The 17664-nt window shown below is 39.0% G+C and overlaps 1 protein-coding gene across 4 annotated transcripts in view; it reads right to left on the reverse strand.

The window, feature by feature from the left end:
- The window catches only part of wdr33 (WD repeat domain 33), a 134356-nt gene that overhangs the window by 64099 nt on the left and 52593 nt on the right, over window positions 1-17664 (reverse strand). Inside the window, exon 8 of one of the 4 annotated variants that reach the window (XM_073040629.1) lies at window positions 14429-15191. The exons of the other annotated variants lie outside the window; for them this stretch is intronic. Coding sequence (XP_072896730.1) covers window positions 15091-15191 — 101 coding nt within the window. The 3' untranslated portion in view covers window positions 14429-15090. Of the gene's footprint in view, window positions 1-14428; window positions 15192-17664 lie in introns of those variants that run through there. 4 annotated transcript variants of the gene reach the window in all.

A 17664-nucleotide genomic window follows, 5' to 3' on the forward strand; every position in this document is an offset into this window, starting at 1 on the left:
CAAATTGCTTGCTAAAATAATTTATAATTTGTACATTGTAAAAAAAATCATCATACATCTTAAATGCAATATAACCCTGAAGGAAAGCAAAATGAAGAAAATTTCTGATATCTTATGTCAAACATTGAATGCTGATAAAGGAAACACTTTTGACCTTGGGATATGGTATGAACTGAAATGACATAATTCCTTCTTAAATAAAATGTTTATTCCCCAATTTAATTAATGTCCTACTACTATTGATGTGTAAAATAATAGAGAGCCAGCATGGCTTTGTGCGGGGCAGGTCACGTCTTACCAACTTGACTAGTTTTGTAACAAGGTGACGAAAGAGACTGATGAAGGTCGAGCAGTGGATGTTGTCGATACGGATTTTAGAAAAGCATTTGACAAAGTCCCTCATGGGGAGCTAATCCAGAGGATTAGGATGCATTATGTCTGCGGCAAATCAAGTATTTGGATTCAGGAACTAGCTTGCATATAAAAAACAGAGGACAGTGGTTGAAGTGAGATGAAGGTCAGTTTCACAAGGATCTGCGCTGGGACCTCTGCTGTTTGTGATGTATATAAATGACCTGGATGAAAATGTAGATGGGTGGGTTAGTAAGAATGCCTCTATTCTAGCCCTCAGCAGACTCATAGTCCATCCAGAGCTTCTGGTTGGGGAAGATTCTGAATATTTTTGTGGGGACATACTCATTTACAACTGCTTGTATAAAGTCCATGACAATCGTGGTGTATTCATTCAGATCCGCTGGTAAGTCCTTGAACACTGTCTCAAAGCAATCCCATAGCTGCTGCTCTGCCTCCCATGACCACCTCTTTGCTGTCCTCATCTCTGGAGCCTTGCTCTTTAGCCTCTGCCTGAATTAAGAGGGCAGCCAAATGATCAGATTGCTGAAATGTGGTCCAGGGATGGAATGGTAAGCATTCCCTTATCATAGAACAGCAGTGGTCAAATGTGCTGGGACCTCTGGTGCTACAGGTTATATGCTGAATAAAAACACAAAATGCTGGCAGAACTCAGCAGGCCAGACAGCATCTATGGGAGGAGGTAGTGATGACATTTCAGGCCGAAACCCTTCATCAGGAGTGAAGTTATATGCTGATGGTATTTGGGCAGAGATTTCTTGAAACAAGCCTGTCTGAAGTCTCCAACTATGATTTGAAATGTGCCAGAGTAAATTGCTCCTTGTTTGGTGTTGACAGCATGTAGTATCTCTAGTGCCTGATTACAGTCAGCAAATGGTGGTGTGTCAACTGCGATCGGGGTCATGAAGGAGAACTCTCTTGGTAAAAAGAATGGCAGGTACTTGATTGTTGTGTATTTCAGGTCGGGAGAACACAAGTATGGCAAAACCTCCACATTGGAGCACCACAGTGTTTATTATGAAATGCACAACCCCCCACCTTTTGCCTTTTCCAAATCAAGATTTCTGGTCCATCCAGTGCTTTGAGAAGCCTTCGGGTCTTATCATCCAATCTGGCTTGCTCGGAGTAAGCCACTTCTCAGTAAGACATAGAACATAACAATTCCTCATTTCCCTCTGATACAATAATCTTGCCCTCAGGTCTTCAATCTTGTTCTCCAGCAACTGCGCCTTTGCTAACAAGGTTCTGAGTAGAGGAGGTCTCATTCCTCTGCTTTTCAGCCTGGCTTGGGAATTCACCATCTGTCACACTTCTGGCCATGACAATGAACCACCTTCTGCTTAAAAGTGAAGAGTTTTCTGCCATTACCCTAGTAATGGTGTACATTTCACCTTAGTCCAACAGGCTCAGGAGGAGGTGTGCATTGTGATCAGCAGTTACAAAACAGCTCATCCTGATGTCTTCCCTATTATTGCAGGAGATTTCACCCAGGCCACCTTGAAGAAGTCTCCAAACAACTATCATCAACATTTCTACCTGTGGAACCAAAGGAGCCAACGCACTTGATCACCGTCAAGGAAACCTACCTTGCCATCCCACGACCACACTTTGGCTAGTCTGATCACCTTCTAATCCCAACATACAGGCAGAAAGTAAAGACTGCAGCACCAGTGGTGAGGTCCAAGAAATTATGGTCAAGAGAGGCGGAAGAGGGCTCACAGAACTGCTTTGTGTCAGTGGACTGGACAATATTCAGGAACCTACCTTTGAATCAGAGTGAATCCACCACAGTTGTCACCAACTTCATCAAGACCTGTGTGGCTGAGTGTGTGCTTTCGTGAACTAGATCTATGGCATTCAAGGTCGGTGATTCAGAACTATTCAAGTCCAAGTACAACCTATGGAAGGCTATTTTAAGGGTGAGAAAACAATTCCAATTGAAGTTAAGAGTTGGAATCAGATGCACATCAGATCTGGCCAGGGTTTACAAGCTATTACTTCCTACAAGGCAAAACCCAACATCATCATCTGTGATGCTTCACTCCCAGATGAGTTCAACATTTTTTATGCTAGCTTTGAAAAGGAGAATAAAACTACACCTATGCTAATCTCTGCAGTATCTGGTGACCCCATGATCTCAGTCTTAGAGGCTGACGTCAGACCTTTCAACAGGGTAAACCGCCACCAGATGTCAAGTCCAGATGGTGTACCTGGTAGGGCACTGAAAACCTGTGCTAACCAACAGGCAGAACTGTTCAAGGGATCATCATCCATTTCTCACTGCTGCAGTCGGAGGCTCCCTCCTATTTCAAAAGGGTGAGAATCATAGCAGTGCCCAAGGGCAGAGTGATCTGCCTCAACGACTATCACCCAATTGCACTCACATCTACTATGAAGTGCTGAAAGGTTGGCAATGGCCAGAATCAACTTCTGCTTGAGTAAGGACCTGGACTGCTACAATTGGCCTATCACCACAATAGGTCTACAGCAGATATAATCTCACTGGTTCTCCACTTGATGGTGGACCACCTAGACAAAAGCAATACCTATGTCAGGCTGCTATTTATTGATTACAGCTGAGCATTCAACACAAACATACCATCAATTTTAATTATCAAGCTCCAAAATCTGGGCCTCTGTAACTGGATCCTTGACTTCTTCACTAGAAGACCAGTCACTGCAGATCAGCAACTCAACGACGCATGCTTAGCCCATTCCTCTACTCCCTCCACACGCACACAGTTCGAACACCATCTATAAATTTGCTGCTGATAAATTTGTTGGCAGAATTTCAAATGGTAACTAGGACGCATACAAGAGCGAGATAGATCAGCTGGTTGAGTGTTGTTGCAACAAGAGCCTTGCACTCAATGTCAGTAAGACCAAGGAACTGATTGTGTACTTCAGGAAGGGCAAGATGCACCCGTCCTCACTAAGGGATCAACAGTGGAAAGGGTGAGCAGTTTCAAGTTCCTGGATGTCAACAGCTCTGAAGATCTATCCTGGGCCCAATTACAAATAAGACACAACAGCAGCTATATTCCATTGGGAGTTTGAGGAGACTTGTATGTCACCAAAGACTCTTGCAAATTTCTCCATTCTGACTGGTTGCATCACTGTCTGGTATGGAGGGACCACAGCACAGGATCAGAAAGAGCTGCAGGAAGTTGTAAATGCAGCCAGCTCCATCATGGGCAATAGCCACCCCAGCATCAAGGACATCTTCAAAACCTGATGTCTTAAGAAGGCCGCATCCATCATTAAGGACCCCCATCACCGGGGACATGACTTCTTAGTGCTAGCATCAAGGTGGTGGTATAGTAGTTTGTAGACACACTCAATGTTTCAGAAACAGCTTCTTCCCCTCCACCATATTTTTGCATCACTTAATTTAACTTTTTATAAATATTTTATTGCAAGTTATAGTTTTTAAAAAATTATCTATTGCACTGTACTGTTGCTGCAAAACAACAGATTTCATGACATATGCCAGTTATACTAAATGCTGAGTCTGACTGTTTTAGCAACACCTTCTTCCACTCCATCATCTGATTTCTGAATGGACAATGAACTGATGAACTCTACCTCATCATATTTGCTCTTTTTGCATTACTTATTTAATTTTATTTTAATGTATATTTGGTATTTTTATAATTTGTTATATCCTGTGTATTACACTGTACTGCTGCATATTAACAAATTTTATGACATACATCAATGATAATAAACCTGATTGACTTCTTCGGAAGAGTTTTCAACCTGAAATGTTAACCATTTCTCTTCCCACTCATGTTGCTGACTTGCTAAATGTTTCCAGAACTTTCTCATTTAGATCTCCAATATCAGCTTTTTTTTGGTTGGAAGGAGACTGAAGTTACAAATTCTACAACTACTGATAGAACTATCAGACTGAGTTACTTTGTCATCCAGGAAAATGAAGCTCTTCTTTCAAATAACTTAAATTTCAGAGTTACAAACCTTTTCTAAAGCAGCCTCAGCTCTGTTGGGAGCCTGCCAGCATTAAGCAAATTGAGGTTCAAACTTCATTGTAGGAAATGCAATGAAATGTTAGACCAAAGCCTGCTGGCCCTCCAAAGTAGACATCAAAATGTCATGCCAAATTTAAAAAGGAATTTATTTCTCCTTGCCTCAATATCAACATTCCACATGAAAGCCAAGGATGAAATTAGCTGATGTACCAGAGCTCTGCTAGCTTTATTCAAAGCACATCACTAAACAGAGGTGAAAATATCTTCATCACTAGCTCAAATTCCAGGGATTCTCCATATAATTGCAACACGGAAGTGACCTTTACCACAAGGGTTTGTGAAGGGTTAAAGGAAACACCACCATTTAGAGAGGAACCTTTAAAATGTCAGTGCCTGTAAGCTAAGAGTAAAATTTTAAAAATTGAACCTACACCAAAAAGCATATGATATTGTACAGGTATTTATTTACACAATAAAGCTCATGCTGGCTCTGAAATATAGTTATCTAATTGGTCTGATATTTCCCCAAAGATTTGCAAATGTTTCTAATTCACCCAGAAAGTTGCTATTTTCTATCTACAGTTCAATGCATTCCTGTAATAGTTCAAAGCCTTAAAAAAAGATACTCTCATCACTGTTGTCTTGCCAATTATTAGACAATGCATTTGAAATTGATTTAGAATAATTTAATTTTATGCTTTCATTTATAAAATGATGCATTATTTTATCTTTCATCTTCTAACATTTATGGAATATTGCTTTATACAAACTCGCACATCCCATTCATGAACTTAATATACTACACCACCTCTAAGTACAATGAAACTTCCAAAGGTAATGAAAGGTAATATTTGAATGTTGTAGTTTTCTTCCCAGCTGAATAAACTCTGATATTCAGATTTTGTCATGTCTAAATCTCAACAGTAATTTGCCACTTAATACTACAATTACAGAAGGATAGTTTTGTATATTGTCACATTCCAAACCATACTTTTGTAATCACAGTAAAGATACACTGACTCTTGTATCTAAATCCGACTAAACAAATGAATGGGGTGCTTGAACCACAAAGGGATTCTGTTAAGTAAGAAAATAATTGTTTCAAATGAGAACCACCTAAAAAAGAAAAATAAAAAAGATTTGGCTGGCTTTTAGCAGGTCAGGCAGTGTCTACAGAAAGGAATAAACAGTTGGCATATTGGTCTGAGACATCGATTGTTTGTTCCTTTCCATAGATGTTGCCAAACCTGCTGAGTTCCTCCAGTATTTTGTAGTTTTGTATTTTTCCAACATCTTGCAGAATATCTTGTTTATAGCTGGCTTTTCAAGCTTTTGGGAGTTTAAAAATAACTACAATGATGAAAAAAACAATTGTACATTTTAATTTGATTAGTATATGCTGAGAACATTTAACAGTGTAATTTGCACAAAAGATTCTATTTTCAAGATACCTTTAATATAGTTCTTCAAGTAGGCATATTTTAATTATTAAGGTTGCAACTCAAGAGTACTGTTTCTCATGTTTTAAATTACTTTTGTTGAGAACAGATCTAATAAAACTTGTATGATCCAAATACTGGGGAAAAAAAACATATCTTCAAAGAAATGCTTTGATTTAACCAGAAACGTCTCTTAGAATGAAACTTCATATCAGCTAGAGTTTAGAAGTATATTTAACAAATCTTTGTTGCTGGAAGCTAACACTTGAGGGTCTACTGTCTGTAACAGTAAAGAATGTACCTCAATGCAAAAGGTTAGCAGACACCATATAAGATTTCTACATTTTTTGCTTGGACTGATTTTTAGCCAAGGCTGAGTACCATCCCCCAAGAGAAATTTTCACTGGAAGAACTTGATATGTTAAGCTTGCATTTCATAATTATGTGCTGTAATTATGAAGTTGCAAAGGGAGAACTAAAGCCACATTATTCCATCAGTTTATTTATGGTCTGTACAAAACAGAAGAAAAAGAAATGCAACATACCCAAGCCTGTACCTCACTACTTTCGGGGAGAACATAATGTCATGATATCTTTTCATGTAAAATACATTGTGTTCACATAGTTTGAAACACAACTATCAAAGGATAACAGATGAAATACAGTTGGGGCCCCATTAATGCTGTACTGTGAAACCATGGTGACCTGAAGAGATCAAGAACCTTCAGTACTGAAATGCTGTATGTGTCATTGGCACTAAGGAAAGTCATGAACACAGAATAGTGATGCCAGACAAGAACACCATTTGTACCCTTGGGCTTCAACATGTGAGGATTAGATTTTGTTTTAGAATAAAGAAGAGGATTCAAAAATTAAAAAAAAATTAAATCTGTTTGGGATTGTTTGAATTTTATGAAAACTAAATGAACAGAGTCTGATGTCTGCAAAATGAAGGGTGAGATACTAGGTAAAATGAACTTCTGTATGTAGTTGAGGATTAAATTCTAACCTGAATGAATGTACTTATGGGTTTTGGCTTTGCCTGATATATTAGAACAGGAAGAGGAATTTGAAAAATCTTTTAAAAAATCAGAGCCAACAATCATCAAAAAAAATTGTACTTACAACCAAGTCAGACCCCATTCTAACTCGGCTGGTCAACACCATGCAAGGAACTGCTGTAAGGAAGATAAGGCGGCAAGCAATCACATCTCTTGTCAAGAGGTGCAAGTTAATAGTAGTAGGAAAAATATACTGTCATGAACATTTCTGCCCCATTTTATTGCACTAGGTGCTTAGTAAAATAATAGTATTCAAAATGGGTACCCAAAGGGAAAACATTTTTTGTAACTTCTTTACTGTGTTACACAGTGCAACACATGTTCTATTAATGAGGTTATCCCAAATTTGTCCAGTCCACAAAGCTGCACTGTAGAGTGAGGCCAACTGGTATAAATTATTTTTTTTATTCCCAGATGATCAGTTGTGCCAGAGAGGAAATGCTTCTTGCCAAAAATCATAGGATTAAAAAAAATGGGAAAGATGAGTTGATTAAAATCCAAAAGACTAAAGTGTAAAACAATTTATCAGACATGTTGAAATGCATATATCAGGTCTCTATAAGATCAGAGATGATTTCAATACAGGCAGAAATTATATGATCAAGAAAAACTGTGCCTTATATGCCCTCTGGAATTACTACCGTAGTAAAGCACTTCAAATTCAGAACGGAACGCTTTCAACAAGTAAACCTATGCTGCCCTCCAGTGTCTATTTTACACAATTCACTTCTAAGAAGTCTTTTTTTTAAACTTGATTTTTACCCTTCTTAAAGACAACAAATCCTGGGTACATGGGACAAGATTCAAGATCTCTGTAAAGCAGCTAATGCCAGAAAAGGCAGTTCAGAAGAGACAAATATTGTCACGGGGTTCACAGAACACAAGATTAGCTCTCTTAGTCTGTGCCAACCATCAAGTACCTACCTACACCTGAAACAACATTCACACAATTAAGAACGAACAGGAATGGCTATATTATATTTGAGAACAAAATTACACAAAGTGCTGGAGGAACTCTGCAGGCCAGTCAGCATCTATGAAAAAGACTCCAGCATTTTGTGTGTTGCTTGGATTTCCAGCATCTGTAGATTTTCCCTTGTTTAAGAACAAAATGACTTTGCTCTTTCCTAATTGAAGGGCAAGAGCCAATCATGTAGCATACAAAATCAGAATTAGCTGAACCTTAAATTTAGAATTAAATCAAATCCAAGCAGTTCAAATATTCAGTGGATGTGCCTAGTGTATTCTATGTTGTCACTATACTTGAAATAAATTATTCTATGAATATTTAAAATACCAAGTTATTGGAGGACTGAGATAATAGCAAATTCCAGTCCATTCTTGTGTCTCAGTTACACTGTATCATCTCCCACAGTTGCGTATCTTCAAATGTTCTCAATCAAATAAAGGTAAACCTCCGCCATCAAATGTTTTCTGTCATTGAACTAAAGTAACAATCGTCTTCTAAACAAGTAAAATTAATGTGTTGGTATTCTGGCATATGCACTCAATAGCTATTTTATTAGGTACATCTGATCTTTAGTTCAAATATCTAATCAGCAAATCATGTGGCAGCAACTTAAGAGGTTCAGCTGTTGTTCAGGCCAAACATAAGAACGGGAAAGAAATGCGACTTAAGGGACTTTCACCATGGACCAACTGTTGGTGCCTGATGGGGTGGCTTGAGAATCTTAGAAACTGCTGATCTCCTGGGATTTTCACACATAAGTCTATCTACAGTTTGCAGAGAATGGTGCGAGAAACAAAAACACTTAGTGAGTGGCAGTTCTGTGGTCAAATACCCCCTGTTAATGAAAGGCCAGAGAAGAATGGCCAGACTGGTTCAAGCTGACAGGAAGGCAACAGTAACTCAAATAACCACAAACAGTGGTGTGCAGAAGAGCATCTCTGAACGCACAACACGTTGAACCTTGAAGTGGATGGGTTACAAAAGAAGACCACGAACATACACTGTGGCTACTTTATTAGGTACAGGAGGGGCCATAGAGTATAGACTACTATAAATGCCAAACAACCAGCAAAACAAACCTGAAACACTATCAGAAAGAGCAAGCAATGAAACCAGTTTACAGTAAGTGGTATCAGTGGCAGCCATGTCATGCTGTCCCTAGAAATATTATAAACTGACAAAATTCTCTGCATATGTTCTCCCAGGATGATTAATTAGTAAATGTCTCTACCTCACTGGGCTCATACACATGGATGGCAAAATTCACATTATTTCCTGAAATTTGTAGTGTGGCAAGTTTGAGATATATTGTGCAGGAGTGCTCTATTGTCATCATGGGAGGAAAATTTGACCTGATTAAATATAGTATTCACCTCTGGACAGACAAAAAAGACAAGTATGCCTTGACATGACTGTCTAACATTACTCGCATGTGAATAATGGTAAATTACACTGAAAGACTGAAATATCTAGAATGCGTGGAGAAGAAAATGTAAGCCACATTACTGTGTTAAATAGTAATTTCTAATGTAAACTTTTACAAAAGAGATGGTATATGGAGGAATTTAAGGTAGGTGGTTATATGGGAGGCAGGGTTTGAGGGTCAGCACAACATTGTGGGCTGAAGGGCCTGTACTGTGCTGTACTGTTCTATGTATGGACATGATATAAAAGACGATGGCTGAAGGTCCTGTTTCAATGCACACAGTAGTTTTCCCAGGGAATAGGAACCAAAATCTAGAGGGCAAAGGTTTAAAGTGAGAGGAGAAAGATTTAAGAGGGACCTGGGCAGAAACACTTCTTTCTCCCCACAAAATGAGCTGCAGGTGGAAATGGCTGAGGCAGGTACAATATCAGCAATTAAAAGGCATTTGTTCAGGTACATGAGGAAGCAAGGTTATAAGCATTGAGGCCAAACAGGCAAATGGACTAACGAGTGGGCAATTTGGTCAGCATGAACTGGTTGGGCCAAAGGGCCTGCTCTCATGCTGCATTTCTGACACTCTGGCTCGTTTGGGCACCATCTCAAATGTACTTCAAGACTAGATCATAAATTTGTAATTAATGTAACTAACCTTTAAACATATTTTGACCAGCACATTCTGGTTCTACGGAACTACAGTACCATCAAATTATTGGGGTTGCATTTAGTTTGTCTCTCATTAAGGATGAAACAATGGTGTGCACTTTTACACATTTCCAGAATGCTCCTAGAAATGCAACTTATCTCAGATTATTTTAATATAGTCGTCCAAATGAGAAAATGCAAATCACTGTTCACAATTCTCGATTTCAGAAGCCACACTTGTACGTATCCAGTGATGGAGAGACAGTTCATGATGATCTTGATAAATCTGCTACTTGGTATAACTCCTATCGAGCAGTCAGGACTATTCATAAAATAATTTGTTGCAATAGAGAATAAGTTTATATCCTCAAGCACATCCATGCACAACCAAAGGGACCATGCAAAACTAAAAGCAAACAGAATGGTACAAATTCAGGTAGATGAAAAAGATTCTAAGTACAAGAAGTGAAGTAAGAAATCAGTAAGTAACCAATCAGGAATATAAAAAGGAAGTTGCAAAGATGTCCTCAAAAAATCATAACGTTATGTGGACACTCTAAAATCAAATTGTGGTGACATAAAAATGAGTGCTTGAATGAGGGCATGCCAAAAAGTCTATTTTAGGAATAAATACAAGCAAAAAGAGGAAAGCTATGGTGAAATGATGAGTCAGCAAGGTTCCTTCTCAGGGTGTTACAGAAAGCACTAGACACTACTGATGACCTCGCTATAATTTTATAAGTTCTCATAATTTGCCAAATGGTTGTAAAATGGGTGGGGAAAGAGGAGCAAAGAATTACTTTGCCAAATTCTTAGCCCATGGTTGAAGAAAAAAATGACAAAAAATGTTTTAAGATCTTCATATGAGCAGATAGAACAAGACTGTATTACAATTGGAAGGCCAATCTTGACATGGAAGATGTGATGGTGAGGAAAATATGTATGGACATTATCTTTATAGACTTCATTTAAACAAACTCCCTCAAAATAGGCAGCTCAGCCCTTTGTGAACTACACTCCTAATCTTAATACCTAAAACTGTAAGGGATACAGAATCAATTGACTCTTTTTAAACATCAGCTCAAAGTCTATTTGTTAACCTTGCTTTTAACTAACATCTTTTTCTTGTCTATTTTCATGTTTGTACTTTATTCCATTGTAATGCAATTTGAACTATATTGTCTGTTTGAAAAGTGCTCTATAAATAAATTATTATTATTACTTCCAAATATCCCTTTGGGTTTGAAAGTAATTTATTGAGCTCAACATTAAATTGGCTGAGCATAGGACAGGGTAAGGATGAGCAGGTGCTCAGATCTGCAAGCCATGACTGTGGGCCCATGACATATGTTGAGGCAACAACTCATTATAATAAGAAGTGACTGACACAGAAAGCAACATTTCCAAGTTGAATAACACAAACTGTAAACACTGCAGATGAAAATAACTAAATTACAAAAAATATTAATACATTGCGACAAAACTTTGGCATCAGATTTCAACACGGGGAAGTTGGTGGTGATAAACCAGAGCAGGTCCAACGAGACTGCAATGGACCACACAGAGATTATCTAGATCTCACAAACAGAAAAATACAAATGGAACACTGGCCTTTATATGAGCTATGAAGACATAGAAATTATGCTGTAGCTATGGAAAGCCCCATTTGAATCTCACCCCAAATACTCAGATCGATTCTGGGCACTTCAACTTTTAAGGAGCTCAGCAAGACTGATACTGTGGTAATATTTCTCCTGACTGTAATTAAAGGTCACTTTCAAAAGAACAGGGCCAGCTATTTGGGGGAGTGATAAGAATAAATTCCTTCACTCAGAGGTTGGTGAATCTTTAGATTTTCCAACCCTAGAGGGCTGAGAGGGTCTGTCACTGCGTATATTCATGGCAGAATCAATAGAATTTTAGGTGTTAAAGGAATTGAAGGAGATGCACAGTGCAAAAATGTGGTTTAAAAAAACAAAAAGTAGAATGATTTTTATTTCTTGGACTGGGACAATCTTAGAAAGTAAACATTGTCTGAGGAGGAAGCTCAACATGAAGTTACTAGAATGAAATTAAGATTCAGAGGGTTAAATTACAAGGAGAAAATACAAAACTAAGGCCGTGTTTTCTGGAATTTAAAGGCTTAATTGGCAAGTTGACTGAAGTTATCAGAAGGCACTGAAGATGTAGTGCCTCACAAAGTCCAAACCTACGTCCCTGTTGTGAGAGGTAGAAATTGTTAATGTCAGCCAACAGGGCTCTGGTGAAGCTGTTGGGACCGCTCCTTTTTACGTTGTATATCAACGATTTGGATTATGGAATAGATGCTTTGTGGCTAAGTTTGCTGATGATACAAAGATAGGTGGAGGGGCCGGTAGTGCTGAGGAAACTGAGTCTGCAGAGAGACTTGGATAGATTGGGGGAATGGGCAAAGCAGTGGCAAATGAATTACAATGTCGGAAAGTGGATAGTCATGCACTTTGGTAGAAGAAATAAATGGGCGGGCTATTATTTTAATGGCGAGAGAATTCAAAGTTCTGAGATGCAACGGGACTTGGGAGTCCTCGTGCAGGATACTCTTAAGGTTAACCTCCAGGTTGAGTCGGTGGTGAAGGCGGCGAATGCAATGTTGGCATTCATTTCTAGAGGAATAGAGTATAGGAGCAGGGATGTGATGTTGAGGCTCTGTAAGGCAATGGTAAGACCTCACTTGGAGTATTGTGTGCAGTTTTCAGCTCCTTATTTAAGAAAGGATGTGCTGACGTTGGACAGGGTTCAGAGAAGATTCACTAGAATGATTCCGGGAATGAGAGGGTTAACATATGAGGAACGTTTGACCACTCTTGGACTGTACTCCTTGAAGTTTATAAGAATGAGGGGGGACCTCATAGACACATTTCGAGTGTTGAAAAGCATGGACAGAGTGGATGTGGCAAAGTTGTTTCCCATGGTGGGGGGAGTCTAGTACGAGAGGGCATGACTTAAGGATTGAAGGGTGCCCATTCAGAACAGAGATGTGAATAACTTTTTTTAGCCAGAGGGTGGTGAATCTGTGGAAATTTTTTGCCATGGGTGGCAGTGGAGGCCAAGTCATTCGGTGTATTTAAGGCAGAGATTGATAGGTATCTGAGTAGCCAGGGCATCAAAGGTTATGGTGAGAAGGCGGGGGAGTGGGACTAAATGGGAGAATGGATCAGCTCATGATAAAATGGCAAAGCAGACCCGATGGGCCAAATAGCCGACTTCTGCTCCTTTGTCTTATGGTCTTATATAGGTCAATCCCCAATACAGTGTATACAATGGATTACAGAAACATTGATGAACTCCAACCATACTATCAACTTTGATCTCCTCCCATCTCTCTATCACCCAATGGCCTATGCTCCTCTGGGAGCTAAGGGCCCAAGAAGACAGAAAAAGCCATTTCCTCCAGTTTGTGGGTGGGGGAGGGGGAGGAAGCATGACGGTTGACTTGGGTGGACAGTGTAAAAACAGATTCAGACCTAACATTAATGAAGTTATAAAACAGCTACAAATTGAAGGTTGATAGATATTTGGAAATCTTTTCAGCAAACAGCAACTGATGTCAACTGTGACAATGCAAAGCCTACATACAGAATCAGATCAGAGATATACTATGATGATTAACACTGGATTTCACACCTATGCCTGTAAATATGTTTGTACACACACTAGAAATTAAACACCATTTCAAATATTGGTATTCATTGAAATGAAGTGAGGCTATGCATCCTGCTTCCAACCTATTGTCACAGCTGAGCAAAATTATCATTGGATTTTTGACTTCTATAGAGTTAAAGGAACCCTTACCAAGTAGTTAGATTTTAATATGACATCACAGTGATAGAACTGACATCACATTTAATTTTCCTTTAATAAAGACTTCCTTCCACTGAAAAACAGAGTATTTATACGATGCCTTCTAGTCATGCAAACCTGTGCCTGAAATGTCATACGTGTACAGTTGTACAAAGCATACTTTTCATCTTTTTTCTCCCATCACACTTGATGTAATTGGTATGACTAGCTTGACTGGCACAAAAAAAATCCTTATAAACTGCAATTAAAGGCTACTGCTGAAAAGCCAGACTGAAGGATCGATATTTATACACTACTACTCGGGCTCATTTCAAATTTCCAAGTCCACTGACTTTCATTACCAGTACTTCAATATGCACTTTCTGATCTGTATTTCCCTCCTCTTATATAGCATTTCAAAGTCTCATAACCAAGTAATTTAAATACATCAAAATAGCATCAACTTCCTTACTCTCCCCTCACTGTGGTAAAGGGAATGGATACTAAAGTGAAGGGTGGCTAACAGAAGTAGTAAAAGTACTTACAGCCAAGCTGCTGAATTGGGAACGTTTTTCACCTGTTTTGGAGTTGTACAAATATAGAAGTATTTTTAAGCCTCTCTAATAGAGTATCAGTAAATGTTTCTTTCAAAGATCAGCACAGGTGTTAGAACATTAAATCTAATGCATTTCAGGAAGGCACTCAATAGCTTCAAAGATCAAAATAAATTTATTTTCAAAGTACATATTATGTCACCATATACAGCCCTGAGATTCATTTTCTTGTGGGCATTCACAGTAAATACAAGGAGGAAAATAGAATCAATGAAAGCCATCCCCAGCAGGACAGATAATCCATATGCAAAAGACAACACTGTTCAAAAGCAAAAATAACCAAACAAATAAGTAAATAGATAGAGAACATGAGATGAAGAGTCCTTGAAAGTGGGTCCATAGGTTGTGGGAATAGTTCAGCAACAGGGCAAGTGAAGTTATCTCCTCTGGTTCAACAGCCTGACAGTTCAGAGGTAGTAACTGTTCTTGAACCTGGTGGTGTGGGTCTGAAGCTCCTATATATTCTTCTTGAAGGCAACAATGAGAAGAGAGCATGGCCTGGATGGTGGGCAGCCTTGATGATGAATACTGCTTTCCTGTGACAGCACTCCGTGTAGATGTGCTCAAAAGTGGATAGGGCTTTACCCTTGATAGACCAAGTTGTGTCCACTACTTTTAGTAGGCTTGTCCATACAAGGACATTGGTATTTCCATACCAGGCTCTGATGTAACCAGTCAAAACACTCTCCACCACACATCCATGGAGGTTTGTCCAAGTTTTAGATAATAGTCGTAGTAATGGCACTTACGTGCTGGACTCAGGTCAGATCCTCTGAAATGATAACACTGAGGAGTTTAAAGTTGCTGACCCTCTCCACCCCTGATGAGGACTGTCTCATGGACCTCTGGTTTCCTCCTCCTGCAGTCAATAATAGTACTTCTAGTCAGCATGGAACAATTAAGGTTAAGAATAAATGAAGGAAAATGGTGAGCTGCGTGGATGCGGACTTCGCTGCACAAAAATGAAACTACACAATTAAGCAGTCATTCTTCAGAAACCCTGTAGCGGTATCTGGTGATTGGATACTTGTTTTGTGTTAATTAGTCATGCCATATGTTTATAAACATGCACTTGGCTCTAACCCTACCCAACTAAGTACAATTTGCAATTACATCACATTGAGCTTGCTGCTCAAGGCCATGCGAGCTGTGGTGTAAAGCTGCAGCATGGGAGATACCTTGAAAAGTGTGACTTTTATTGTCACATGATGCTCAATGATGCCTTCAGATTGTAATTTTAGATTACAATTATCAGTGAAACACATTCCAAACAAATTATTTTTTATGGTATTCACTAAATGCATGTGTGATCCATCCTGTTACTGCAGTTAATGTAATGCAACTTGGTTTTCTGCAGCAACAGGTTTTTGTCTTTGCATCACTTTTACACTGAGTAAGGGAAGCAATCCAACATGTATGGGACTCCGTTTGCATGCCTGTGGCCACTTAGTTACCACATAGAAATGAGTGAATCAAATAACCAGGCCAAAATTCTACCGGACCTCATCAAGCACCGACCTTGTAAAAATCCACAAAAAGAACCTGGTTTTAAATAATTGCAAAAAAAAGGGTAAAACAAAAAAATTACACACAAAAAGCAGGAAAAGTGTGAAATACTCAGCAACAGCTAATTGACAACATAAAAGCAGGCCATAATGCTCCAACCAGTACACACTTGGATTTAAAATCCATACTAGTTTTCTCATCAACCCCCACCTAACTTTCACTCTCAATCTCATCTCAAACTTTCAGTAATACTGACTGGTTTATTTTCAATCATTTAGTTTCCCTTTACAAGCACCTACATTTTTTGCCTCAAACAATTTACAGTAGCAAATCCCACTTTCTGAACAAAACTCAAAAATCTCATTACCGTCAGGCCTGTTGGTAAATGCAATGGTCTGCACTGGCTGATCACATGAGCCATTCTGCAGTAACAAGATGGATCACAGCGATATTTTAGTGCAGACCATTATACTGCTCAATTTAAATAAATTGGATGTTTTTCATTCATCATTGTAACCTGAAGTTTCAAATTCATAGAATTGTATAGCAGAGAAATGGGCTATTTTGACCCACCTCCTCTATGCTGACCATAATGCCTATTTATGCCTGCAAAAAGGCCATCTTCTTCCATGCCTTTCACATTCAAGTGCCTGGCCAAATGTGAAAAACTCACCCCTCATATCTCCTTTAAATTTCATCCCCTCTCACCTGAAACCTTTTCTGCTAGATTTAAACTCTTATTCTGGGGAAAAAGGTTCAGCCTATCCCACATGTATTTTTATAAACCTCTGTAAAGTCACCCCTCAGCCTCCTACATTCCAATGAGAATAAACACCACCTCTCCAATGTATCCTTTTTACAATCCACCATTCCAGGCACCATCTCTTTGAGTCTCTTCTGCACTCTATCGCTACCATAGTCTTGCAATTGTGCAGCAACTAGAACTGTGCACAATACTCAAGATAAAAGCCTGACCCACATTTTGCACAGCTGCAACATAACAGCCCAACTCATGTAATCAATGACCTGAGAAACTCTGCAGCTGCTGGAAATCCAAAGTAACACACACAAAATGCTGGAAGAACTCAGCAAGTCAGGCAGCATCTATGGAAATTAATCAATGTTTCACGCCAAGATCCTTCTTCAGGACTGAGAAGGGGGAAGATGCCAGAATTAAAAGATGGTTTTTTTTTGGGGGGGGGGGCGGGGAAGAGAGGAGGCTAGCTAGAAGCTGATAGGTGAAGCCAGGTGGGTGGGAAAGGTTGAGGACTGGAGAAGAATCAATGCTCTGGCCTACATAGGCAAGTATGCCAAATGTCTTCTTCACTACCCTAACAACCTGTGTTTCCACTTACGTTGAGCTATGGATTTGCACCCAAGGTCTCTCTGTACATTAACAATAAGGTCCCTGTCATTAACTGTACATGTTCAAACAGAATTTGATTACTTGTCTGGAGTAAATAAGCACTGAAGTCAGTTTTTGATTCCTCCATAATTATAAATGCTTTTTCTTTCAATCTGAAACCTATAATTTGTATCTATTAACTGCTTTCTACTGTTAGCTAATATGCTGTGAATGCTCTTGGTCTTTTAAACCTCGTTTTGGTCACAATTCACCACACTATAGGAATAGGTTTAGCATTTCTTCCCTCAACAGCTGGCAAAAGTGCAACAATAATCTTCAAAGTTTCTTACACTTCCACCTGCTCCTTATAATGCCAACTCCTCCAAACATGGGTATTTCAAATAAAGGAAACTTAAAACACACATATATGCAGATCTACACCATGGTGCCTAGATCACTGCAAAGGAAGAAAATCCTCAAG

The sequence above is a fragment of the Hemitrygon akajei genome, chromosome 3 (genome assembly GCF_048418815.1).
Source record: "Hemitrygon akajei chromosome 3, sHemAka1.3, whole genome shotgun sequence".
In the NCBI taxonomy this organism is placed as follows: Eukaryota; Metazoa; Chordata; class Chondrichthyes; order Myliobatiformes; family Dasyatidae; genus Hemitrygon; species Hemitrygon akajei.